Source organism: Salarias fasciatus, chromosome 22, assembly GCF_902148845.1.
Source record: "Salarias fasciatus chromosome 22, fSalaFa1.1, whole genome shotgun sequence".
In the NCBI taxonomy this organism is placed as follows: Eukaryota; Metazoa; Chordata; class Actinopteri; order Blenniiformes; family Blenniidae; genus Salarias; species Salarias fasciatus.
Window position 1 is genome coordinate 9,986,105 of NC_043765.1, and position 26,220 is coordinate 10,012,324.

At 40.6% G+C, this 26,220-nt stretch overlaps 4 protein-coding genes across 13 annotated transcripts in view; 2 read left to right on the forward strand and 2 right to left on the reverse strand.

The window, feature by feature from the left end:
• LOC115409065 (class I histocompatibility antigen, F10 alpha chain-like) overlaps positions 1–10,339 on the reverse strand; it is a 272,574-nt gene extending 262,235 nt beyond the window's left edge. Inside the window, exon 1 of one of the 2 annotated variants that reach the window (XM_030120039.1) lies at positions 10,330–10,339. The gene's annotated coding sequence lies outside the window, so the exon portion shown is untranslated. Of the gene's footprint in view, positions 1–4,268; positions 4,273–10,329 lie in introns of those variants that run through there. The other variant, XM_030120037.1, reaches the window with a different exon arrangement.
• The window catches only part of LOC115409066 (class I histocompatibility antigen, F10 alpha chain-like), a 348,874-nt gene that overhangs the window by 144,313 nt on the left and 178,341 nt on the right, over positions 1–26,220 (forward strand). The window lies entirely within an intron of this gene.
• LOC115409078 (class I histocompatibility antigen, F10 alpha chain-like) overlaps positions 1–26,220 on the reverse strand; it is a 420,939-nt gene that overhangs the window by 109,877 nt on the left and 284,842 nt on the right. The gene's annotated exons all lie outside the window — the stretch shown is intronic.
• The window catches only part of LOC115409072 (class I histocompatibility antigen, F10 alpha chain-like), a 324,040-nt gene continuing 320,527 nt past the window's right edge, over positions 22,708–26,220 (forward strand). For 3 of the 4 annotated variants that reach the window (XM_030120063.1, XM_030120064.1, XM_030120062.1), the window contains exon 1: positions 23,115–23,220. In XM_030120063.1, coding sequence (XP_029975923.1) covers positions 23,166–23,220 — 55 coding nt within the window. In that variant the 5' untranslated portion in view covers positions 23,115–23,165. Of the gene's footprint in view, positions 22,727–23,114; positions 23,221–26,220 lie in introns of those variants that run through there. The other variant, XM_030120065.1, reaches the window with a different exon arrangement.

Below are 26,220 nucleotides of genomic sequence, written 5' to 3' on the forward strand. Positions count from 1 at the left end.
CTTAATCAGGAAGCGTAGACACGCGCTTGAATAAAAACAGAATAACTGGTTGATAATTTTCTCAAACTCAAATTCAATTTTCTGTATAAGAGACAATAATGATGTTGTCGATGTACGCCAAACAAAACCGAGTCAGCAGGTAATGTCAGCTTTGAAGCTGCTGTCTCACAGCTGCAGCGTAGACGGTTGGACTGTCTGAAAAAAAAAAAAAAAAACAACGTTAAACTTGTAAAGCGATATTGTTGGTCACAGAAGGTGAAACTAAACAAATCCTATGTATTCCTGTGTCCAGCAGAATACAAATACACAACTGTGTACCATTTCGCTCTGGCTGCTACTGATACTAAGATAGCATTAACATCTGGTACAACCGGAGTTAAAGGAATGACGCTGAAATTTATTTATTTTTCCTGTGCAAATCTGTACTTCTTTGTTCCTGGTTTCAAAAATGGGGTTTATCGGTGTGTTGTTTGGAGACAGACATGACACTCTTCGGTTCAGCAATGATTGAACCACTGGTCTGATCCCCAGTTCTTTTTCCTTTGATAAGAGATACTGTTTAACTCAAACAGGAAATTTCACATCGTTAATTGTTGCTTGATAAGGTTCCACAGCCAGCAATCCTACATGATTTGCAAATACAGATTTTCTTCTCCTTTCTAACAAATCCACAGAAACATTACCAAAGAACAAAATATGACAAGCCCATGTAGGGGCAGCATTTCTATCAGAACAAAGAAAGAACAAAATAAAGTGCTTAGTTTAAGAAACAAACACAACCATCAGCTTTACATACCTTTTCCTGTAGCAATTTCTTTTCTGATCAGTCTCAACCAGCTGCACAAGAAAACAGAATATCAGCTCAATTTACATTTTGTCACTCTTTTTCTACTCTGACAGACAGTAATGCGCACAGCTTTACACACTCCGTGCTGCAGTTTGCACCACTGTTTTACATGATTTGCGATGACAGATTTTCTTCCCCTTTCTAACAAATCCACAGAAACATTACAAAAGAACAAAATATGACAACCCCTTGTAATCCGTGTATCATTCGTTCAATTGATATTCAATTAAGAATCAAAAAACAAAATATTGAAAAATGAGTCGTTTTTCCTTTTTTCGTTTTTAAAATGAAAAGAAATAAATGAAAATTGGTTTGTTTTTCAATATCCCGTTTGTTAAGACAGATCAAATATAGGAAAGTTGAAATACGGCCACAGAGCAGACTTTAATGTGATTTTTCAATTTCTTCGATCTCCGTGACCCGGAAGTTCTATCGTCTGTGTTTTGGTTTTTGTCGGCGGGAAGGTGGGCGGGTCACGCGGGTAAATATCAACAGCTCTCTTCAGATGGGTGTCTTCCCCACTGCCTTTAAAACGGCGGTGGTGAAGCCCCTTCTGAAGAAGAGCAATTTAGACCCCGATGTTTTTAATAACTACAGACCAGTATCCAACTTACCATTTTTAAGTAAAGTTTTAGAAAGACTGGTTTTAACCAAGTCAATGACTTTTTAATGATTAATAACATTTTAGAAAGACATCAGTCTGGTTTTAGAGTGAACCACAGTACCGAGACGGCCCTTTTAAAGATTTTAAATGATATCAGGTGGAATTTAGATAATAAAAAGCTCACAGTGATGGTTCTACTTGACCTGAGTGCTGCATTTGATACAGTAGACCACCACATTTTAATAAATAGACTGAGTCACCTGGTGGGCCTCTCTGGTACTGTTCTTAACTGGTTCAGTTCTTATCTCACAGATCGATGTTTTTATGTAAGTTTGGATACTTGTTCCTCAGGAACCCATGAAATTAGGTGTGGGGTTCCCCAAGGTTCAATTTTAGGTCCTATACTTTTTTATCTCTACATGCTTCCACTTGGGGACGTCATCAGGAGACACGGCATCAGTTTCCATAGTTACGCTGACGACACTCAGCTGTACATCGCCGTGTCTCCTGATGACTCAGGGCCAATAGAAACCCTTTTTAACTGTATTTCAGACATCAAGTCATGGATGGCAGTGAATTTCCTACAGCTCAACCAGGACAAGACTGAGGTTTTAGTTATCGGTCCTGAAGGTCAGAGAGAGAAGATTTTACCAAAATTACGGGATTTTAAACCAGCACAATCAGTTAAGAACCTGGGCGTGATTTTTGACTCTGAGCTAAGTTTTATTCCACACATAAAAAACATAACTAAGATTGGATTTTATCATCTTAAGAACATAGCTAGAGTCCGCCCGTTTCTCTCTCAGGCCAGTACAGAGGTGCTAATGCATGCTTTTATCTCCTGTAGATTAGATTATTGTAATGCCTTGCTCTCTGGTCTTCCCAAAAAGAATATTTCAAACTTACAGCTATTACAAAACGCAGCCGCACGCGTGCTGACGAGGACCAGGGGGCGGGCCCACATTACACCGGTTTTACAGTCGCTGCATTGGCTCCCTGTCCGCTTCAGGATCGATTTTAAAGTTCTCTTATTAGTTTTTAAATGTCTTAATGGCCTTGCGCCTTCTTATTTAGCTGATCTGTTTTTACCCTATCGACCCTCGCGGGCCCTGAGGTCCTCTGGCAGTGCCTTATTGTGTGTTCCTAAAGCCAGAACCAAGACTCATGGTGAGGCGGCTTTTGGCCATTATGGCCCCCGCCTGTGGAACAGCCTGCCAGAGAACCTCAGGACCGCAGAGACCGTTGATATTTTTAAAGGGAGGTTGAAAACACACCTTTTTAATCAGGCTTTTAACTGACCTTCTATAGTCCTCTTATTCCATTCTTATTTGTGTAATTTTATTCTATTTTATTTTGCACATTCAACTTTTTTTTTTTTTTTTAACTTTATAATCCTATCTTATTATCTTATTTTAATTTCGTGTCATATTTTATTATGTTTTAGCTGTTTAATTCCAGTGTTTCCTCAGGGGGGTCCTTCACACCGGGAGTTGGTGCTGGTCCAATGCTGGGGTTACTGTGCCCGGGTACTCTGGTCCTGGCTGGCCTGGGGGCTCCACACTTTGGTGTGCGAGTTCCCATGGTCTGTCGGGGGTCGGGCGCTGGAGCCCCAGTTTTAATTGACCCTCGACTTCCCTTGGTGTGGGGGGCCCCGCTGGTGGCGTTCTCCCTAAGATGCTCAGTGCCATGCCATGTCTCCTCTGTTCTGTGCGAATTAATGGTAGAGTGTGAGTGTGAGTGTGAGTGTGAGTGTGAGTGTGGTGCATACTGTTTGATGGCGTGGTTTTTATTCTTTTTGTTTTTATGACTGTTTTTAATGTTCAGCACTTTGCGTTGTTTTTATTAATATGAAAAGTGCTATATAAATAAAATCTGATATGATTTGATTTGATTTGATCAGCTCCGAGCAGACCTGTCCACACCCTCGAAATAAAGCTCCCTGATTGGCTGGTGCTGCTGCTTTAAAAAAAATCCCCTCTCAGCTGTCAGAGATGGAGACATATGTGAAATATATTCACTATATGACAGTGAAAGAGAAAAGTCAGAACTCCTAAACTCAGCAGTGAAGAAAGTGAGAGGTTAATCCTCAATAACTGGGTCGCTCCTGGATAAACTGTATTTCCTCCATTCAGACCCAAACTCCGATCTGCTCATTCATCTGCATCGCCAGTCCTGCAATAATCCCGATGTTTGAATTCATGTCCACTATTAACCATCATGGAAAAAAAAACAGCTTTCCCTGCCTTCAGAGAGACGAGCGAAGCATAATGAAATTTACCTAATCGCTTAAGAGCAGTAGCAGACTCTGACAAAGCTACTTTTTTAAATCACCAAATATCTTAAATCATTCTTTTTGTCCCCAGATTGGATAGTTTACACCAGAATAAAATCTCGTTGAGCTTTTATTAGGTAAATTTCATTATGCGTCGCTCGTCTCTCTGAAGGCACGGAGTCAGGATATTAAAGTTGTTGTTTTTTTTTTTCATTTATTTTTTTCCTCATTCTTCCGTGATGGTTAATGTAGGACTTGCGATGCAGATCGGAGTTTGGGTCTGAATGGAGGAAATCCAGTTTATCCTGGAGCGACCCAGTTATTGAGGATTAACCTCTCACTTTCTTCACTGCTGAGTTTAGGAGTTCTGACTTTTCTCTTTCTTTCTTTCTTTCTTTCTCTACTCGGAGCTGATCAGCGCCTCTCAGAGCACCACACTCCACAGGATTTGCGATCAGAAATATTAAACATGTTCATTATCTACGATCTGCCCTTCCGACGCCTCCGACCGGAAAAAATCTCTCTGAACCCCCCGAACACTACACGAAGATCGGACCCGAACTCATTAGCATACTCCCGGACCTTGTCTTCGGTAGGGAGGAGAAAATTGGGGCAAAATTCGGCCTGATCCTTCTGTAGTGTGTGCTGGACTACAGGTTGACGTGACCCGCCCACGTTTCCCGCCGGCAAAAACCAAAACACAGACGATAGAACTTCCGGGTCACGGAGATCGAAGAAATTGAAAAATCACATTAAAGTCTGCTCTGTGGCCGTATTTCAACTTTCCTTTATTTGATCTGTCTTAACAAACGGGATATTGAAAAACAAACCAATTTTCATTTATTTGTTTTCATTTTAAAAACGAAAAAAGGAAAAATGACTCATTTTTCAATATTTTGTTTTTTGATTCTAAATTGAATATCAATTGAACGAATGATACACGGATTCCTTGTAAGAGCAGCATTTATATCAGAACAAAGAAAGAACAAAATAAAGTGCTTAGTTCAAGAAACAAATACAAACATCAGCTTTACATACCTTCTCCTGTAGCAATCTCTTTTCTGAACAGTCTCAACCAGCTGCACAAGAAACAGAATTTCAACTCAATATACATTTTCTCACTCTTTTTCTACTCTGACAGACAGTAATGCGCACAGCTGTAATCACTCCGTACTGCAGTTTGCGCCGCTGTTTTAGGTGGCGTAAAGATTAGTTGTGCGTCAACTCTTGCCTGTATCTTGTTTATAGCACTCCCTACATATAACGTGACTCTGTTGCTCGTCTGATACTTTAAAACTGAACCATCTCTGAATTACTGAGCCACTGTTTTTTTTTTTTTTTTCTTTGACTGAATGGGGTTTTTATTGGGGTGTTGTTTGGAGACACACAATGACTCCCTGTTTCAGCAGTGATTCAACCACTGGTCTGACCCCATTTCTTTTTCCTCTGATCAGGGATACTGTTTTAACAAACAGGATATTCTGCATAGTTAATTGTTGCTTGATAAGGTTCCATACCCAGCAGTCCTACATGATCTGCGTGCTGCGTCCATAATTTAGATGGAACAGACGCTCAAACTGACAGAGGTTGTAACAACACATCCAGCTGAATGAACTTCTGCTTTCATTGTATTTTGCAGGATTTTAATGAACAAAAATGCAAAGTGTCCTCGTCATACGACCAAACAATAACATTTTAGTTGCTATCTTTATCATCTGGTTGTCTATAGAGAAACTGGTAACAAATGTCAAGCATTTTAGTCCCAGTGATCATTTGCAACTGCACTTTGAAGTTTTTACGATGGGTTAGGTGTTGAGGAGATGAGTAGGAGCAAGACAGACGGATAGAGGGGGTGAATTTATATTGTACTGAGAAAAGCGTGCCATGAAGAAAGTTAGGGTGGAAGATGTGAAAGATTTTTTTATCATCTCAAGACACCTATACTCTGCATAAACCAACTAGGGTATGTTTTCCAAGGAACAGAGTTTTTGTTACAAGACCTCTCAAACAGTTTCAGGCAGACCTTTGCGATAGGAAGACGGGCTCACCTTTCCTCCTCTCCTCTCTTTCATCCTCTGGTTGTCTATGAAGAAACTGGTAACAAATGTCAAGCATTTTAGCTACTGTCCCAATGATCATTTGTAACTGCACCGATGAATGGTTCAATGTTTCAGTGCACATCTTTTAATAATAACATCAGTCCCTCTGGAGAGAGACAAACAGTATTTGTGGACTTTCTACTCTGTCCGAGAATGGTTTATCTACTGGTCTGCTTGACAGGATGCTAATGTTCTGATTCCCTCTATTGTGAACAGTCAAGTCACCACATCAACATTTAGAAAAACAGAGGCTGCTTTCTGCCAAACAGTGAAATACTGTCCTACCGTCTGATGTATGTTTGGAATGTTTTACTGTTACTCACTCTGGAGCACAAATTCTATATAATCTTAATTTTGATAGCATATCTTTTTCCTAAAAATGAAAACATTTCTAAATCACAAACACATGTTGAAATTTCCAGCCATCTCTCTCAACCGGTAACAGTTTTGACAGCGGTTCTCTTGGTGGGACTCCAGAAATGCTGACAGTCTGAACAGTGTCGTTACTTCATGGACAGTATATCTCCTGCTGACGAATACAAGAGAGAAATGCACCTACATTTCCGAGAAACTTTTTTGGTTTCCCTTTAATGTTTAAACAAATCTTTGGTATTTTCTACCGGTGTATTTGAAACTTGTGCCTGAATAACCATCATTATTATTATTATTTGATCACCGTCAGCGTCCCAATACTGTCGGCCGCTTCATTGTGTAGTTTTTCTCCACAGAAAGGAAACTGCTCTCTGTTCTGGTGTAATGTTTGTCTTTGGTACTTGTTGAGTTTTGGCCTTGATTCAACACTTGTGGCACTCCGGTGGGTCTAGCTACTTTAGCTTCATCTCTTTTTTTTTTCTTTTCCTTTGCTCACAGTCTCTGATCATTAAGGTTTCTTCCCCCTTGCCAGTGTTTGATCATTAGTATTATTATAATAACGTCGGCCCCTAAATCGTCGTTGATTTGGTCTCATCCTGTCTCGTCCTCATCCTCTGAAGCCTGGTTGTGTTGATACAAACGGTCTATACTCTCCCAGAGTTGTGTACAGCATGAATCTTAGCTTTTTCTTTTTTTCTTTTTTTGGATTTGCAAACAATCCAGTTGCATGTAATTCTCTATTCCTTTTTTAGTAATTCCACAGGACTCAATGAAAACACGTCTGGGGCTGCTAATTCTTTAAAGTATCAGCATCCTGTGTTCACAGTCCATTAACGATCATTGACACAAAGAAGGGTTCAGCTTTATGCGGCACTTTTAATTTTGCCTTTTCTTTCCGACAATTAAGAAATCTTTCTGCATATTCAGACACCTGTTCATCAGTCCGTTTCTTACAGTGAAGTTCTCGTGTTATCACATCTGCTAAAGTAAGAAGCTTTTCCTTAACTTTGTCATGTATCGTTCACCATAAAGTCCACTCATTTGAGAACAGGAATTCCAGAGTAGTTGTTCAGCATGATCTATTTGCACAGGGGGGTTACTGACTCCATCGTAAGAATAAAGATGGCTTCACTAAGGAGCAGGAAATGGCTGTAGTACAGGCCTGCAAGAATGCCCCGGAATACAACTGGCCCCCAAAAAACAGCAAAACGGGTCGATACTCAGATGCTTTAAAGAACATTCTGTGAGAAGACACGGAACGAGGGAATCTAATCTAATTTATCTCTTTCATCCGTTTGTCAACTTCTCTGATTGACCTGACCATACTAAATACACATTGGGAAAAAACTCTGTGGAAAACCACAAAAGCGTCAACTGACGCAAACAAATGGCTTTAGCACCTCTGCATGGTGAGGCTGTAAGGCCTTGTTTGTACTCACTTCCAGAATCAGCACCTGTAGCGAGCTTCAAACACTCACAGCCAGACTGAGCGTCTCTCTACAGGCCTGATGTGCTTCTCACCTCCAGAGAATCATCGTCAGCGTCCAAGTTCCTTCAACTTCCTTAAATCAGACACAAAAATACGCGTCTCTCTGCTTTTCTTCACCTAGACAGGACGCCACACTGTCAAATGACTTCCTCAGGTCAGAACACACACACACACACACACACACACACACACACACACACACACACACACACACACACACACACACACACACACACACTTACGGTTGGGTCGTAAATGGTTCGTCAGATGAGGGCAGGTCGATGAAGGGGGGGGGGGCGAATGCTTTTTTCAACCACCGTTTTGTCAGTCATGTTTTTTTCAGAAACACTGAAAGAAAGCCAGATTCTTTTGTTGTTGTTTTATTTAAAAAAACACACACATAAAGCAATTTTTCTACCAAGCAGGAGGGAAGAAGGATTACTATTGCAACAACACATCATCAGTAGGGTAAAACTAACCTGTCTCATGACGGACATGAAACTGAAAAGGTACAAGAACACACAAATTAAAGTTTCTTTAAAATTAAGAACAGTTTAATAACTATGTAATTTCCAGGTAGATATTGTTCTATTTACTGGGTAGTAAATGAGTAATTACCATGTAATAACATGGAAACAGACCTCACTTCCTTTTACAGTACAAATCCACTTTAATAACTATGTAATTTCCAGGTAGGTAGTTTTGCAGTTCCTGGGTAACGAATAAGTAGTTACCAGGTAATAGTGTGGAAACAGGCCTCACTTCCTTTTGCAGTAGTCTACAGATCAACCGTAATTACCAGGTAAATGTTGTAGTTACTGGGAAATACTAAGAAGTTACCAGGTAAGTAGTAAAAAACACTTGACTAATAGGGAAATGCATAGCGTACACACCTAGCAGTACCTAGTAATACCTAGTAAAAAGTCTACATTTCCCACTGATTACATGGTAATTACTTAGCAATTACTTAGTAAGTACTTGGCAATTACCGACATAGTTGCTATATACATTATAATTACCCAGTAATTAATACTTACTACCAGGTAGTTACTTGGTATTTGCCTGGAATTGGCTTGGTAATTACTCTAAAAGTACTAGGTAATTAGCAACATAGTTACCCTGTAATTACATGGTAATTTTACAGTAACTTCTCCTTATTACATGGTACTTACCTTGCAATTACCATGTTAATACATGGTAATTACCGTACTGTAAAAGGAAGCGTTACCAAAAAAAACAGTGGCTCAGTAATTCAGAGATGGTTCAGTTTTAAAGTATCAGACGAGCAACAGAGTCACGTTATATGTAGGGAGTGCTATAAACAAGATACAGGCAAGAGTTGACGCACAACTAATCTTTACGCCACCTAAAACAGCGGCGCAAACTGCAGTACGGAGTGATTACAGCTGTGCGCATTACTGTCTGTCAGAGTAGAAAAAGAGTGAGAAAATGTATATTGAGTTGAAATTCTGTTTCTTGTGCAGCTGGTTGAGACTGTTCAGAAAAGAGATTGCTACAGGAGAAGGTATGTAAAGCTGATGTTTGTATTTGTTTCTTGAACTAAGCACTTTATTTTGTTCTTTCTTTGTTCTGATATAAATGCTGCTCTTACAAGGGGTTGTCATATTTTGTTCTTTTGTAATGTTTCTGTGGATTTGTTAGAAAGGGGAAGAAAATCTGTCATCGCAAATCATGTAAAACAGTGGTGCAAACTGCAGCACGGCAACCCTGTCTCCACAAAATTACGTTCTGAGAAAACTAAACTGCATTCTCAAATACGTTTCAGAGGAACCTATTATGTCCCTTATTATGTTCGTCTTCAACATATCTTTTTTTTATTTTTTCATTACGCTCGGTCTGAAGCTGATTTTTTTCCTGCTTTTTCTTCATCGTGTTGGTGGGTAAAAATGAGCCTGTATATTCATCTGGGATGCATTTTACTCTTCTGAAAAGACATTATGTTTATTTACTCTTTTTTTAGTGATGTTTGAAGGTTCCATGCAGTCTTTTTCAACTTATTCTTGCCGTTAATTATATGCACGCACACCTCGCTCTCACATTGTGTAGTGACGAGGGCTGTTTTGGAGCTAATAATTACCTCCTGATGTATTTCTAACATACCTGTTTTGGGGTTGTTGTTTTTTTAAGAGCAGCTCCAACAAGATCTGCCACCAGAGAAGACAGCTGGAGCTTCTCCCACGCTGCACTGCGGGTCTTGATCACCATGGAAACCAAGACGCGGTTCTGCGGTCATCTGAAAGTGATTACAACATTATCGTTCTTCACTGTTGTTTATTCCTGATAAAATAAACGTGTATTTCCCCTTACAGCGGTCTGCATGCTCCTCGTTACTTCCACCTTATGACAAGTCCCAATATGAAACGACCACATGGCTCATTTATGATCCAAATATTAATTCATGATCCAAGTTATGACCAAGATCTATAATTTAAAATCAAGTATTTCCTATTGGTCACGTAAATATTATCACGGAGAATCACGGACTGAAAGAGTGTTTTTTTTTTTTTTTTTTAACAGATCGCGTTGCTCCGAGAAGTTTGAGCACAAATACAATTCTCTGCATTAAATAATGACTTCAGGTAGACTTTCAAAACATCACAAAATCACTAAAATAGTTTCTGAAACAGATCAGAAGCCACAATATGAAACATTTTAAAAAAATGACTATCGAACGGAGAAGTCTCTAAATTATAATTTACACAATGCTTCTCTAGCAATAAATGTACATTTTTATCTTCATATTTTCCACTCGGTTTATGGATGTGATCTGCAGTTTTTTTTGGTTTAAATGCGCAATCTGTCTATTTTGTCTTCTAAAATGCCGCCCCGCTGGTTGCTAGGCTGTTGCTATGGACTCTGAACTCTGACCCGGAAGTACGTCACGGACTGATTTTTTTTTTAAACGGAGCGAGTTTTTGATCTTAAACTAATTATATTTGTCTACAAATACGCTTCTGTGCATTATATAACAAGTTCTGTTTAATTTTAAGCGTAATATTTATTTTGAATCAGATGTGTGTTTTCATCTTCATACATTTGCTGAAACAAGTTTGTTATAAATCAAGCAATCATTAAATCGATCACTCTGTCTGCATTTATGTGTTATAACATTAAGATCAAACTTTTTTAACTGTTTTAATAGTATTCCTGTAGATTGTGAAGTATTGACGTAACGACAACAAAGAAGAAAAGGGTGACAAATCGACTCATTTCTTTAAGATAGAACTTTATTCATACCTTTGGTGGGACCTGACGATAAAAGTCGATCTAAAAGCTGCACAACACCAGCGTCACGTGCGCGTGTGCAGAGAAGAAGTAGCTCCATCATGAAAAATGGACTTTTATGAGCTGTTAACATGGTTAGTGTGTGATTGGCTCACAAAAACTTCTTTTTGGTTGATGTTCTCTTCATATACGCATATTTGAGTATTCTGTAAGAATAATTAGTGCAAGCTCTAGCTCCCTTCACACCACTGATGTGCAGTATGGTGGCGTACTTCAGCACGAAGGAGAACCTCTCAACACAGAGGTGCTGCACTAGATCCACCAGACGGAGCTGCAGAGGCCTTCTCTCCAACTTCAGTGTAAAATACACACTACAAGGCCTGTTTCTTTCTTTCTTCATGCTGTGAGAGCTGGATTATTGTCAGACAGTCCTTTAGAGGTGCCCCACAAGGTCATTAAACCCTCTGAGGCCTCGCTGAGACATGAAGCCTGTTATGACCTTTGACCTCTGTTGCTCTATTGCTCTTATTTGACCTCCACAGCAGATACAGACCTAAAACTTGAACTGCGAGGCCTCTGGGAGTTATAAAATCGTGACCTGTTGGACTTTTTTCATAAGCTCCTCCCAAGCAGGAAGTAGCTTCAGGAAGGAAGTGGGGCTTCCAAATTCTACATATGACTTTCTGGCAGAGGTGTGAACACATCCCACAAATCTCAGCTTATTTGGAGCAAATCTGACCAAATGATGATGATTTATTGATTCTTTTTACTGGACACTGCGACGCCCTGTATGGGCAGCAGAAAGGACTTGATGGAGTTAAACCACCGCAGATGTGATCCTGAGGGAAAACAGAAGAACATACTAACATTTCAACTTCCTGAGTTGAATGGAAACGACTTTATCAGCTGATGACACTGGGGGAATCAGAGTCTGTGACCTTTACCCTCTCAGAGCCTTTGTGAGCAGTCTGGAGGATCAAATCCAGGTTCTGATCCCAAATGTTTGCCACAGTGTCCAGTTAAAAGAATCAATTAAGCATCATCATTTGGTCAGATTTGCTTTATTTGGCGAAGCCTCTCAGAGCCTTTGTAAGCAGTCTGGAGTCGGGATCAAATCAGAGGCCCGAGCGCTGTCTCAGACAAACCCAAACTCCAATAAGCAGCTCCTCAAACCCTGGCAAAGTGGTACTCCTAAACTCCCCTCCTACAATTTCAATTTTCTGGGTAGACAGGCAACATTTTATATCAGAACCTGGATTTGATCCTCCAGACTGCTCACTAAGGCTCTGAGAGGGTAAAGGTCACAGACTCTGATTCCCCCAGTGTCATCAGCTGATAAAGTCGTTTCCATTCAACTCAGGAAGTTGAAATGTTAGTATGTTCTTCTGTCTTCCCTCAGGATCACATCTGCAGTGGTTTAACTCCATCAAGTCCTTCCTGCTGCCCATACAGGGCGCCGCAGTGTCCAGTTAAAAGAATCAATAAATCATCATCATTTGGTCAGATTTGCTCCAAATAAGCTGAGATTTGTGGGATGTGTTCACACCTCTGCCAGAAAGTCATATGTAGAATTTGGAAGCCCCACTTCCTTCCTGAAGCTACTTCCTGTTTGGGAGGAGCTTATGAAAAAAGTCCAGCAGGTCACGATTTTATAGCCCCCAGAGGCCTCGCAGTTCAAGTTTTAGGTCTGTATCTGCTGTGGAGGTCAAATAAGAGCAATAGAGCAACAAAGGTCAAAGGTCATAACAGGCTTCATGTCTCAGTGAGGCCTCAGAGGGTTTAATGACCTTGTGGGGCACCTCTAAAGGACTGTCTGACAATAATCCAGCTCTCACAGCATGAAGAAAGAAAGAAACAGGCCTTGTAGTGTGTATTTTACACTGAAGTTGGAGAGAAGGCCTCTGCAGCTCCGTCTGGTGGATCTAGTGCAGCACCTCTGTGTTGAGAGGTTCTCCTTCGTGCTGAAGTACGCCACCATGCTGCACATCAGTGGTGTGAAGGGAGCTAGAGCTTGCACTAATTATTCTTACAGAATACTCAAATACGCATGAATGAAGAGAAACATCAGCCAAAAGAAGTTTTCGTGAGGTAATCACACACTGACCATGTTAACAGCTCATAAAAGTCCATTTTTCATGATGGAGCTACTTCTTCTCTGCACACGCGCACGTGACGCTGGTGTTGTGCAGCTTTTAGATCGACTTTTATCGTCAGGTCCCACCAAAGGTATGAATAAAGTTCTATCTTAAAGAAATGAGTCGATTTGTCACCCTTTTCTTCTTTGTTGTCGTTACGTCAATACTTCACAATCTACAGGAATACTATTAAAACAGTTAAAAAAGTTTGATCTTAATGTTATAACACATAAATGCAGACAGAGTGATCGATTTAATGATTGCTTGATTTATAACAAACTTGTTTCAGCAAATGTATGAAGATGAAAACACACATCTGATTCAAAATAAATATTACTCTTAAAATTAAACAGAACTTGTTATATAATGCACAGAAGCGTATTTGTAGACAAATATAATTAGTTTAAGATCAAAAACTCGCTCCGTTTTAAAAAAAAAATCAGTCCGTGACGTACTTCCGGGTCAGAGTTCAGAGTCCATAGCAACAGCCTAGCAACCAGCGGGGCGGCATTTTAGAAGACAAAATAGACAGATTGCGCATTTAAACAAAAAAACTGCAGATCACATCCATAAACCGAGTGGAAAATATGAAGATAAAAATGTACATTTATTGCTAGAAAAGCATTGTGTAAATTATAATTTAGAGACTTCTCCGTTCGATAGTCATTTTTTTAAAATGTTTCATATTGTGGCTTCTGATCTGTTTCAGAAACTATTTTAGTGATTTTGTGATGTTTTGAAAGTCTACCTGAAGTCATTATTTAATGCAGAGAATTGTATTTGTGCTCAAACTTCTCGGAGCAACGCGATCTGTTAAATTAAAAAAAAACAAAACACTCTTTCAGTCCGTGATTCTCCGTGATAATATTTACGTGACCAATAGGAGATACTTGATTTTAAAATATAGATCTTGGTCATTACTTGGATCATGAATTAATATTTGGATCATAAATGAGCCATGTGGTCGTTTCATATTGGGACTTGTCGTAAGGTGGAAGTAACGAGGAGCATGCAGACCGCTGTAAGGGTAAATACACGTTTATTTTATCAGGAATAAACAACAGTGAAGAACGATAATGTTGTAATCACTTTCAGATGACCGCAGAACCGCGTCTTGGTTTCCATGGTGATCAAGACCCGCAGTGCAGCGTGGGAGAAGCTCCAGCTGTCTTCTCTGGTGGCAGATCTTGTTGGAGCTGCTCTTAAAAAAACAACAACCCCAAAACAGGTATGTTAGAAATACATCAGGAGGTAATTATTAGCTCCAAAACAGCCCTCGTCACTACACAATGTGAGAGCGAGGTGTGCGTGCATATAATTAACGGCAAGAATAAGTTGAAAAAGACTGCATGGAACCTTCAAACATCACTAAAAAAAGAGTAAATAAACATAATGTCTTTTCAGAAGAGTAAAATGCATCCCAGATGAATATACAGGCTCATTTTTACCCACCAACACGATGAAGAAAAAGCAGGAAAAAAATCAGTTTCAGACCGAGCGTAATGAAAAAATAAAAAAAAGATATGTTGAAGACGAACATAATAAGGGACATAATAGGTTCCTCTGAAACGTATTTGAGAATGCAGTTTAGTTTTCTCAGAACGTAATTTTGTGGAGACAGGGTTGAGCACGGAGTGTGTAAAGCTGTGCGCATTACTGTCTGTCAGAGTAGAAAAAGAGTGACAAAATGTAAATTGAGCTGATATTCTGTTTTCTTGTGCAGCTGGTTGAGACTGATCAGAAAAGAAATTGCTACAGGAAAAGGTATGTAAAGCTGATGGTTGTGTTTGTTTCTTAAACTAAGCACTTTATTTTGTTCTTTCTTTGTTCTGATAGAAATGCTGCCCCTACATGGGCTTGTCATATTTTGTTCTTTGGTAATGTTTCTGTGGATTTGTTAGAAAGGAGAAGAAAATCTGTACTTGCAAATCATGTAGGATTGCTGGCTGTGGAACCTTATCAAGCAACAATTAACGATGTGAAATATCCTGTTTGAGTTGAACAGTATCTCTTATCAAAGGAAAAAGAACTGGGGATCAGACCAGTGGTTCAATCATTGCTGAACCGAAGAGTGTCATGTCTGTCTCCAAACAACACACCAATAAACCCCATTTTTGAAACCAGGAACAAAGAAGTACAGATTTGCACAGGAAAAATAAATAAATTTCAGCGTCATTCCTTTAACTCCGGTTGTACCAGATGTTAATGCTATCTTAGTATCAGTAGCAGCCAGAGCGAAATGGTACACAGTTGTGTATTTGTATTCTGCTGTACACAGGAATACATTGGATTTGTTTAGTTTCACCTTCTGTGACCAACAATATCGCTTTACAAGATTAACGTTGTTTGTTTTTTTCAGACAGTCCAACCATCTACGCTGCAGCTGTGAGACAGCAGCTTTCAAAGCTGACATGACCTGCTGACTCGGTTTTGTTTGGCGTACATCGACAACATCATCATTATTGTCTCTTATACAGAAAATTGAATTTGAGTTTGTGAAAATGATCAACCAGTTATTCTGTTTTTTATTCAAGCGCGTGTCTACGCTTCCTGATTAAGTTTGTGTGGCTTTATTTTGAATATTTAGAATGAGACTCTGTCTTTGAATGATTTTACTATTCATTTATACCTTTTCTTGTATTTTATACACTTTTTTAAAAACCTTACCTCCTTTTGAGTTGTATTTTCAGATCTATATATTAGAACTTGGGTGGATGTGAAGGTTTTCCAGTGATCACGTTAACTGGGAAATATCAGAGAATTTCACGATGCTTATCACAAAGGACACGACATGTTTCAGAGTTTTGAGAGCAGTAACTTAAAATTTCAAGTTAGGAGCAGATTTGGTTATCTTCAGGTCACAAATAGTAACACTTTTGATTATTTGCTTTACATGTTAAGATGAAACCTGAGTTTCCTGTTTAGATCATAATTTTTTAGGTTCACCTCTGGAGAACTTTAAAAAGGTCATATAACCACCTAAAGTGCTACAGACACCCGGACATATCTGTTTGTAGTAAAATGTAATATCTAACAGACTGTTTGAAAATTGTATGATTGAGAAATGTTAATGAGTTAAATGTTAATGAGTCTATTTTTTTCCCTTTCTGCAGCTCCGGCTCACAGAATGAACCTTCGATCACTTCGCCGTCATAATCTTATACACGCGGAGTACGCAGAATGCATTCTGACACCGTAAATACTTCATCCGTGAAACTCTGTTCGTATTTTTTTATTGAAGGCCCCTCGCAACTTGGATATTCTGACAACATCGCCGACCTTAAATCCTGCCTTAAATTTTTGTTTTCTCTTGTCTCGTGGTGTAGGTGTACCATACAGATTGTGAAACACTTGAAGGCCCTTCAGCACATCAGCCGGGCGCATTTTTATACTACTGTGGTGAGTGTTGTTATAGCTTTTTACTAAGTCTGGTAGGACTTCCACGTACCGTCTAGTGTTCTTAGCAGTGAAATTCTAGTCTTTAGCGTTCGGTTAAATCTTTCAACCACGCTCAAAGGTGAGCCCGTCTTCCTATCGCAAAGGTCCGCCTGAAACTGTTTGAGAGGTCTTGTAACAAAAACTCTGTTCCTTGGAAAATGTATCCTAGCCGGTTTATGCAGAGTATAGGAGTCTTGAGATGATAAAAAGTCTTTCACATCTTCCACCCTGACTTTCTTTCTTTCTACCCCGCCGAAACTACCATGATGACTCGGCTTGTAATATAACCTCTTCATAACACGTTTCTCCGCCATCTCCAGGTACAATATAAATTCACCCCCCTCTAACCGACTGTCTGGCTCCTACTCATCCCTTCAGATGTGTCAACACCTAACCCGTCGTAAAAACTTCAAAAGACATCAGACGGAAGGAAGTTTGGGGGGGGGGGGGGGGGGGGAACAAATGCGCAGTGGACATACGCTGGACAAATGGTGGACAAATGGCAAGGGGAGGGGTTTATTGGGGGCCATAAATCTTTCGTTTGACATATAATATCCTATCTGTCTCTCTCATGACGGCATACAAAATGATCCACGATCAGTCCTGGTTTACCAGGACCCCTGATGAAACAGATTATACTGCATCCTGTGACATGGGGACAGAGTCTCTCACAGAACTTTCAGGTCTTTAGCTCTGCAGCAGCAGTCCTCAGCCCCAGCAGAGTCTTTATCTGCTGGATATCTGCTCAAATAATGTCCCAACATCTCCATGATACGCTGCTCAACGAGCGAGCGCTCCCCCATCCGGAGTCCCGCCCCGCCGAGCGGCACGTCCCGGTGTAAAGCTCCACAGCTCTGCTCCGCCTGCTGATGTTTCTAATTAACTGGTGTTCGTGTTCACTTGTGACCAACAGATGTTGAAATACTGACTGAAACTTGTAGTCGTTCTGGTGAACGTTGGTTATCTACAGTTACAGTAAATTAACAAGTTTAGAGTCTTTTGTGAGTCTTATTTTAACATCTGCTGTTACCAGCATGAGTTTACAGACATTCCTCACTCTTTAGCAAGGGAACCAGTTCATCCATAACACCGGCCGGGCGGTCCTCCAGTAGTCTACCATGGAGCTCTTTGAACAACTGGCTGTTGAGTGATTTGCGGTCGTCTCTCCTCTCCAGTGTTTGTTCTCTCAGGGTTTCTATTAAAAAGTGTTTCTCAGCCACCGTCCAGTTCTTCTGCTTGTTTTTGACTTTCCTGCTTCCTGTTTGCTGCCATATCATCACATCTCTACGTACGAGGGAACGCATGGCACAACGAATAATCCCCCGTTTAATCCGCTCTGCTGTCAGGTTGTTTATATGAGACACAGAGCGGATTATCGATCGGCGTAGACGACCTCGTACAATCAGATCCGAAATATAATCCACTCTGAGTGAAGCGGATCCTTTCAGGTGTTTATATGACACATTTACAATCTGCTTCTCCTTAAAATGTGATTATGAGGATTTTTTGCTCCATGGAAACGTGGCCACTGACAACTCAGTGAAAATCCTCTTTGGGCTTCAATGGACATGAAGACAGTCTGGATTAGAACTGATGTGTTGAGCGAGTTTCTCTCCTCCACTGATTTCCTCCTGACTAAACTATTGATCTGCTTCATTCACTTGTTGCTTCTCATCACTTCCTTCTGATCTTTTCTTGGTTTCATTTGATCTCAGATGGTGAAATGTTTTGGACGTTGCTTCATATTGACAGCAGAAACCAGGAGCTTTTTCCTTTATGGTGTCAGTTCCTCAGAGGACTTTTAGAGCTGCTTTCATCTCAGCTTTTGCTCTTTCAGTCATATTTATTCTGATTTTTCAGCCTCTGAATAAAGTTCTCCACAATCCCTCAGTCTTTGTTCTCTTTTTTTAGTTTCTCGTTTTGTTTGTCACACTCTGCGTCTGTGTGCACGTACCAGAACGCACACACACACACACACACACACACCCTCAGCCAGTTCCTGAGTGCTCCTCAGGAGGACTGGGACTCTTCCCGGTGGGCCGGTCTGATACTTGGACCGGGTTGTCCCGGGCCTCCTCCCTCCACTGACAGGACCTCCGCTCGGTCTGCCGTGTGTGAAACAGGTCAGAAAAAGCAACGGCGGCCCAGAAGAAGCTCGGAGTGTCTCTGGAAACAGATGCTAACAGAGACAAGTTCTTCACTGAAACTACGGTCAGAACAACAGATGAGGACGATGAAACGGGTCAGAAGTTTAACCACAGTTCAGTTTAATCCAGCAGTCAGTGAACTGTGAGGCGTTGTGTCGTCTGACTTGATAAATCAGTTCAGTAACAGTTTGATGTGACGCTACAGAAGTGGAAAACCTTGTTTTTTAGCCCCTCAGGAACAAGATCCAGCAGCAAGCAGCAGTCCAGAGTGGGCAGGTAGGACTGATCACTGGATCCATCAGATTACTGAATATCATGAAGATCAGTGTTGGGAAAGTAATATATTACTTTCACAGGCCGTGTTGTTCAGCCATTGACTTGCAGGTCATAAATGACTGATCATCACTGATGAAGAGTCGGGTGTCGACCTGCTCCATGTGAAAAACTCCCTGGAAGTCCTTGATGGTTCAGCTCCACATGAATGAAACGGAGCCAGACTGATCAGAAGGCTTTGTGAAAAGAGGGATTTGTGCTGAGAATTTAGATCCTTTTTAAAATGTGATTTAGAGTCAGAAGCAGAGCAGGAGCCAGTGGTGATGATCCTGAATGAAAGTAATCTCCTCTCTCAGGAGAATCTGCTCCCTGATGTCCACCATGTGACTGGACCGGCCTCCAGCTTCCTGTTACCACTGTCCATCACACCAGCAGCCTGGGAGGAGAGCTTCTCACTGGAAACTCATTAGAAACACACTCAGGAGCCCTTTGACCCGGAAGAAGAGGTGGAGAGCACTTCCTGTGAGCTCCTGCAGAGGTCGCTGTCCAGAGGAGAGGTGCTGAAATGCTCTGCTGCAGTTTTATCCAGAGATGTTCAGAGAGGCTCACTGTCTCACTTCCCTACTTTCAGGGAGTTCAAACAAGCTCACAAGCTGATGAATTCAGAGTGTTTCATCGTTTGGGAAGCGACTCCAAAAAACCCCTGGTCCTTCCCATCAGCCCCCTGACCATCCATCCATCCCTGTTAAACCTGGCTGCATCTGCAGGTGTGAGTCGTCCTGATCTGGAGCTGGAGCTGCTGACATCGCTGACAAAGACATGAGGGAGTCCAGATTCAGAGCTTGACAGAGGATGTAGAAGATGTTGTCATCAGAAGGCCACTCTGGTTCAGAGCCACAGATGGAGTGATACTGAGAACCTTCCCAGACCGGACAAACCAGAGTCTGAAACATGGACTGCCGTCCCCGACACCACAGAAAGATGAAGAAATCTGCATCTGGAGTCCGTCCACCTTCAGATCCTCATCCGTGTGTGAGCAGCTGTTCTCCACTGTGAACAAAGCTGAAGGTAAAAAACAATGTCTACAGAGTTATCTTCATTTTAGAAATCAGGAAATATCTACGGCTCCCAGTGTTTTCTTTTCCGTGGAAACCGGGTCCAAATGGCTCTCTGGGGGTTAAAGGTCGCCGACCCCTGGTCCAGTTTGAATGAGAATGTGATGTTTGTGCCTCCACTGTGTCTCTGAGCTCATATTGATGCTGGTGTGTCTGGATCCATGTTTCTATGTGTCTGTAGAGATTTATGGAGGATCAGAGGAATGTCTCTGTGTCTGCATGTGTGGATCTATATGATCCATGGATATAGAAACACTATTCTAGACTGTTTCCAGACTTTTCTAGAGTTCCAGGAGCCTGATCACGGGGAAGAATCAGATCTTAGTTTCTCCTCTGTCAGATGTTCTTGTCTTCAGCTGCCAGACTGAGTGGTCAGCTCTCTGCTGCAGTGGATCCTGGTTTTTCTTTCTGTTGCTCTGAATGTGATCTTCTTGCTTCCTGACTCACTTCATGGCCCTGATGTTCCTGATGTGTGTTCTACACTGTTTAGTTGAGTTGTTTTCCAATGTGTGTGTTTTTCTTCATGTCTGCTCCTCAGCTGTGGTCAGTCTGTTCTTCCTCCTCATTGACAGCTTGTATTTTATATGAAGTTCTAATAAAAAGATCAAAGCCAGCATCTCTTCTGGAATCCAGAGTGTGGACACATTCTGCTCTGTTCCTCTGAAGGGGATCAGAGGAGGACAGTAGGGATGTGAATCCACCACTCTGCTGGTCTCCTCCTGGTTCAGCTGCTGCTCTCTCATCCAGGGTGTCGTCTTGTGCCTGAGAAGAATCAGTGTGAAGAATTAGATTTATTTATTTTCAAATTTATATATTTTCTGAATATTCCTTTGTTTTTGTTATCATTTCATATAGTGTTAATTTTGTTTATCTTTATTGTTTATTTATCTTGCATGTTTGTTTTGGGATAAATGACATATTATTTTCTGTTGGGCTTATTTCTGTAGATTTAATTATTGCCACGGACACCTGGAGTTTTTTTCGGGAGGTTGCTGGCAGAGGACCAGCATGCACCTGGGTGGGCCGATGGTTTTTTACCAGAGCAAGAGAGGCAGCAGGAAATGAAGACCCCTATTTGTTTGCTTGCTTGAGGAAATAAACCAAGATAACTTACTGGAATTTTTGTGGACAATGATTCTTTTGCCTGCGTGAACCACAACCCATGATGCATCAGTGGCAGTTTGAAGTTTAAGTGAAGCCGCTAATTCATATCAGTGTTTAGTAGAGGTGTCCCCGACTAAGAATTTCCATAGTCAAATCTGATTCGTCCGATCCTGCCAATAGTCGACTGATAGTCGAATCTATCATCTTGTTGGGCGGAGCAGGGGCGCCTATGCCTACAGCCGGCCCTGATTGCACTAATAATAATAAAAATAATATAAAAAAAAAAAAAAACAGCGCAGGCAGGTAACACAACACTTATTTTTTCCCTACACACTGAAATACAGACTGGAGCAAAGTGTCGGTCACTCTAAACATCAAATAAATGAAGTATAGTTCAAATGACCAGAACCAAACCCTCTTCTAACAAACGGGCTAAAGCATGTCATTTATTTATATCTATAATCTCTGTAGATAAGCTCACATTTTTTGGCTAAACAGTTTCTCACATTATCTGCTCAAATTAAATGAAATAGGCTTAATAGCACTGTGTCGGTCCGTTTGGCAGCGCAACATCCATGCAAAAACAAATACTAAATTAAATAGAATTAGCCTTTTAGATAAATAAAAATAATAATATAACAATAACCTAAAATATTACAATTAAACAAAATAAAAGCATCAGCATTAAAAATGAGAATTGAGTAACAGAACCCTCTTTTATTAGCCCAATTATCTGGCTACTTACCCGTTTAATGTGGAAAGCCATGTTGTTGTGAAGTGATATGAAAGGACATAACTTGCATTTGACTTTTTTTTTGGATCATCTTTGACTTGGTCTGAAGTTCTGTTTTTTTTCCAACATTGTGAGCCCTTTAAAGTTAAGCCAAATCACCACCAAGATGCTCTGTGATGGAGCTCTGCACAAAATCGGATTGTGCCAATCACCATGGTGGTTCATTCACAAACACTAAATAGATAGAATATTGAATAAAAGTACAAGCTAAGTAAATGTTTCCACAGTGTTGATAGGCTAACATGTATGCCAAATAGGCTTTATGTCATGTTTATCTGAAAAAAAAACCCAAGCAATTTTATGTAAAGTGTATTTAAGTGTAGTCCATTTACAGCTGTAATGGAATGGTCCTCGTTTAATTGCCACATTTTTTTCAATGCTTCGACTGTGTGATTGGCAGTCGAATCAGGCCCCTTCGAACGAATCATGAATCGTCGAATATTTGAGGACACCCCTCGTGTTTAGTGATTCCACTAAACATTTTAGTTTTTCAGACTCAGTGGATTTCTTCAGGGCTTCAGGCTCACTGTGATTCCAGGTGATCTTGCCCTCCAGGTTATCTGCTCTTTGATTTACTGTGGTAATAAAGTCTGCTGAAGATATCTCAGCTTTTTGTTTTTTTTTATCGTTTGCCTTGGTCGGTGTATCTGGGGCAGAATCTGGGAGAGGTACAAAGTCAACAAGCCAATAAAGTCATGTTGGACGGCGGCTGAAGTTTCAGAGGCTGAATGTTCCTGACTGGTGTTCGCTGACGGCAGCAGATGAAGAGTCCCTCCAGCCTGCTGGAGTCCTGTGAGTATTTCAGTGTTTTACTAAAAACCAAACCTTCTCCGTGGCCATGAGGTCTTTTCTCTTTGAGTTTCATTGTTACTCATCTGTTTGGTGGAGTTTTATCTGATGCTAAAGGAGGCGGGGTCTCCACACAGCGCTAAGCCGTCTGTACGTTCTGATTGGCAGCAAAGAGAAGGAAGTCAGTGGTTCACTGAGAGGCTCGAGAATGTCTTCATACTGTTTGAAGGCATCATCATGAATGTTTTTATGTACTTAAATATAATTTTAGTTTTGTTTTTACAGCCTCAGTGTGTCGCTTTCACCCAGCAGCTCTCACATTGAACTCTCATTACTGCTCCAGCAGCCTCACACTGCTCCTTTATTTCCTCTTTGTTTCCTTCTTCTTCAGCTCAGACGCTCAAAGTGTTTCAGTGAGAGAAGAAAGAGAGGACAGGTGAACATGCAGCTCTTCCTGGCTCTCTGCTTTCTGCTGGGAATCCCCAGCGGGGCTCCAGGTAGGATTCATAGGCTCTCCAAAGCCTTTTTCTGAATATCACCTGTGTGGAAATTATCTGTTAAACTCTTCTTGTCTGCCAGAGTCACTCAATAATAATAATAATAATAATAATAATAATAATAATAATAATAATGATAATAATAATAATAATAATAATAATAATAATTATTATTATTATTATTATTATTATTATTATTATTATTATTATCATAATAATAATTTGTAATGCACTTTTCATGTCTGTAAACTCAAAGTGCTTCATCAGTGCTGGAACAGTAAAAGGCTAACAGGGTGATGAAGGCAGCTGATCAGTGTGGATGTTGGCAGGGGACAGAGGGGGTGGGGTGTCCTCAGTGGCGTAGCTGGGATGTGTTCCACATGGGTTTTCATATGTGTCAAAGGGGCCCGCATGTTTGGCATACAAGCATAGAGCACACAAAAAAAAGTAAAAAAAAAGTGCAGTAAGTAAATAATAATAATAATAATAATAACAACAACAACAACAACAGTAATAATAATAATCTAATCACGAATTAACAAATGTATGGGAAATGGTCATCAGTGCAGCCTATTACATGTGGACCATTATTGTTTACAACCACTTTTTATCGGTTCAACAAGGTTAAAAGAGTAACAATTTCAGTTCTTCTCTTTTACTGAAAAAATGCTGCATCGCATCATTGAACATGTTACCACGTCCTGCCAGCTTTTTTTCACAACATGCAGAGAGAGCCTGCGCTTCAGGGGCCCTTCTTCCTCTGTGGTGTCTGTGTAAATAAGGTTGAACATGCAAACAGCACACCTAGTGGCATGAAGTGTAAATGCAGTCATGGCATCTTACTATTGACCTTAAAGGTGCATTAAGGAGTTTGCACGTTTTAAGCGAAACAGCGCCCCCTGCAGGCCTTGTGCGTAATGCAGCTAAGTGAAAAACTCGTCCCTGTGGCTCGCGTGCACGGAAGAGAGGAACTCCTTCCTCGCTCGTTTAGTAGCGCTCAAGTAAGATTTAAGTTTCTTTTCCCTGGTGGAGTCTGTGTGGAGCTGTGGCAGTGCTAGAAGCCAGTCTGTTCTTACTTTCTGGAAGCTCCTGCTCAGTTGTTGCTCACTAAGCATCTGCCGGAGTAATGGCGGACAAATCGAAACTTAACAAGCCGGAGCGCGCATTACGTCATTCCTTTCAAATTCTCCCCAAAAAAACTCTGGTGCCGGGCCGGCACTGTGACTTTCAAGTGACAATTTAGCGCTGTTAGAGGTACTTGTAATGAATATGTCAGGGCACATTGTACACATCATTAAAAATGTGGAACATATTTATGGTGGAAAATAAGTATTTTTAAGGTTGTAAAACTCCTTAATGCACCTTTAAAGCTAGGGTCGACGATCTTGGAAAACTAGCATGTAGCACGAATGTAGCGTCTCCCCAAGGCTCCGCCCAGCTCCCACCCCATTGGAGGAGCTCCCGCCTCCAATGTTATTAACCTTTCTGACTGCCCGCACACAACGTGCATTGGAGCGCAGCGCGCCCGCGGTCCGCGCCTTCCGATTGGACGGAGTTTTTACACTCCTGTGGCCGCTACAGTGGTCAGATTTTTTCAGCACCTTTTTCCGTCCACATAATGTATTGACTTCCCCCAGGGGGCGAGGAGCATTTCACTCAGTATGACAAAAAGTGCTTTTGGACAACATCGTCTACCCTTGCTTTAATCCGAATATTGACTGCATGTAATGCAACACGTTGATGCAAGCCGGGTAGTCGTGGGCAGGCCCGCCTTAACCTAATAGTAGGCCCTGGGACTGAGAGGTTTTGTAGGCCCTATTCCATCGTCCCAATCTACATCACAAAATGCATTAGTTTGTTTCACAAAATACAAGTGTGAATTTTCCTTCTTTAGTCTGAAAACACCAGCATACTTTTATTCATTAACTTACATGAACACAAAAGGCACTTTGTATAACAACAATAAATAAGAACTTATGTTGATTATTTAAAACCAAGATGGGTGAAAGCTTGAAAATCAACACCATCAGAACAAAATTAGCTTTTTGTGGCCTACATGCTGTACATACCGCAGACACACACCCACACATAGATCTGCATGTACACTCAGCACCATAGACAGCGACAACAGATTGATGTCTAAACACTCAGTCATTCTAATTCAAACAATTAGCAGCCGTCCACAACAACTGAAAACCTGCAGAGGCTAGCAATAAGCAGAGCACTGTCCTTTTAGAAGTACTTGTCTGGTCTTCTTTGCAGAGAATGCTTTGATTATGTCCTTGAAATCCAAATCATGAAGGATGTCATGCTCAATGGGCCAGTGTTAATTTTAACATGAATTTTTCATTTGATTTTAGTCTTAGTCACTCACCAAAGACTTGATTTAGTTAAAGTCACATTTTAGTTTTTAGTTTTGTTTCGTTTTAGTTGAAATTTAGTAGGTGGAAATTTGTTTTGCTTTTAGTCTTAATTTTAGTCTTAATGAAATTTGAGAGGTTTTTTTGGTACTGTAGTATATTAGACAGACAGACAGACAGACAGACAGACAGACAGATAGATAGATAGATAGATAGATAGATAGATAGATAGATAGATAGATAGATAGATAGATAGACATACATACATATAAAAACAACACAACATAAAACCACAGTAGCAGAAGTGCAAAAGGATATTCGTCACAGTTGTAAAAACTCCACTGTAAGCATAACTTCAATTATGTTTTGATATTTAAATTTAGAATGTATCATATAACTCTTGTATCATAAATATGAATATCTAAGGCTTGTTAGAAAAAATTTAAATACATGAACTTCAGATTCTTTCTGTAAATTCTTACAACACATGACAACCTGCAAGAAAAAAGCTCCAATCATAATGACCAGCAGATGGCGGTAATGCAACCAACGGGATGCAAGCTGCCATAAAACATCACAGAAGACCAAGAGCGATGCAGTTAAAGATTTTGCATAGAGCACATGTTGCTCCTAACCGTCT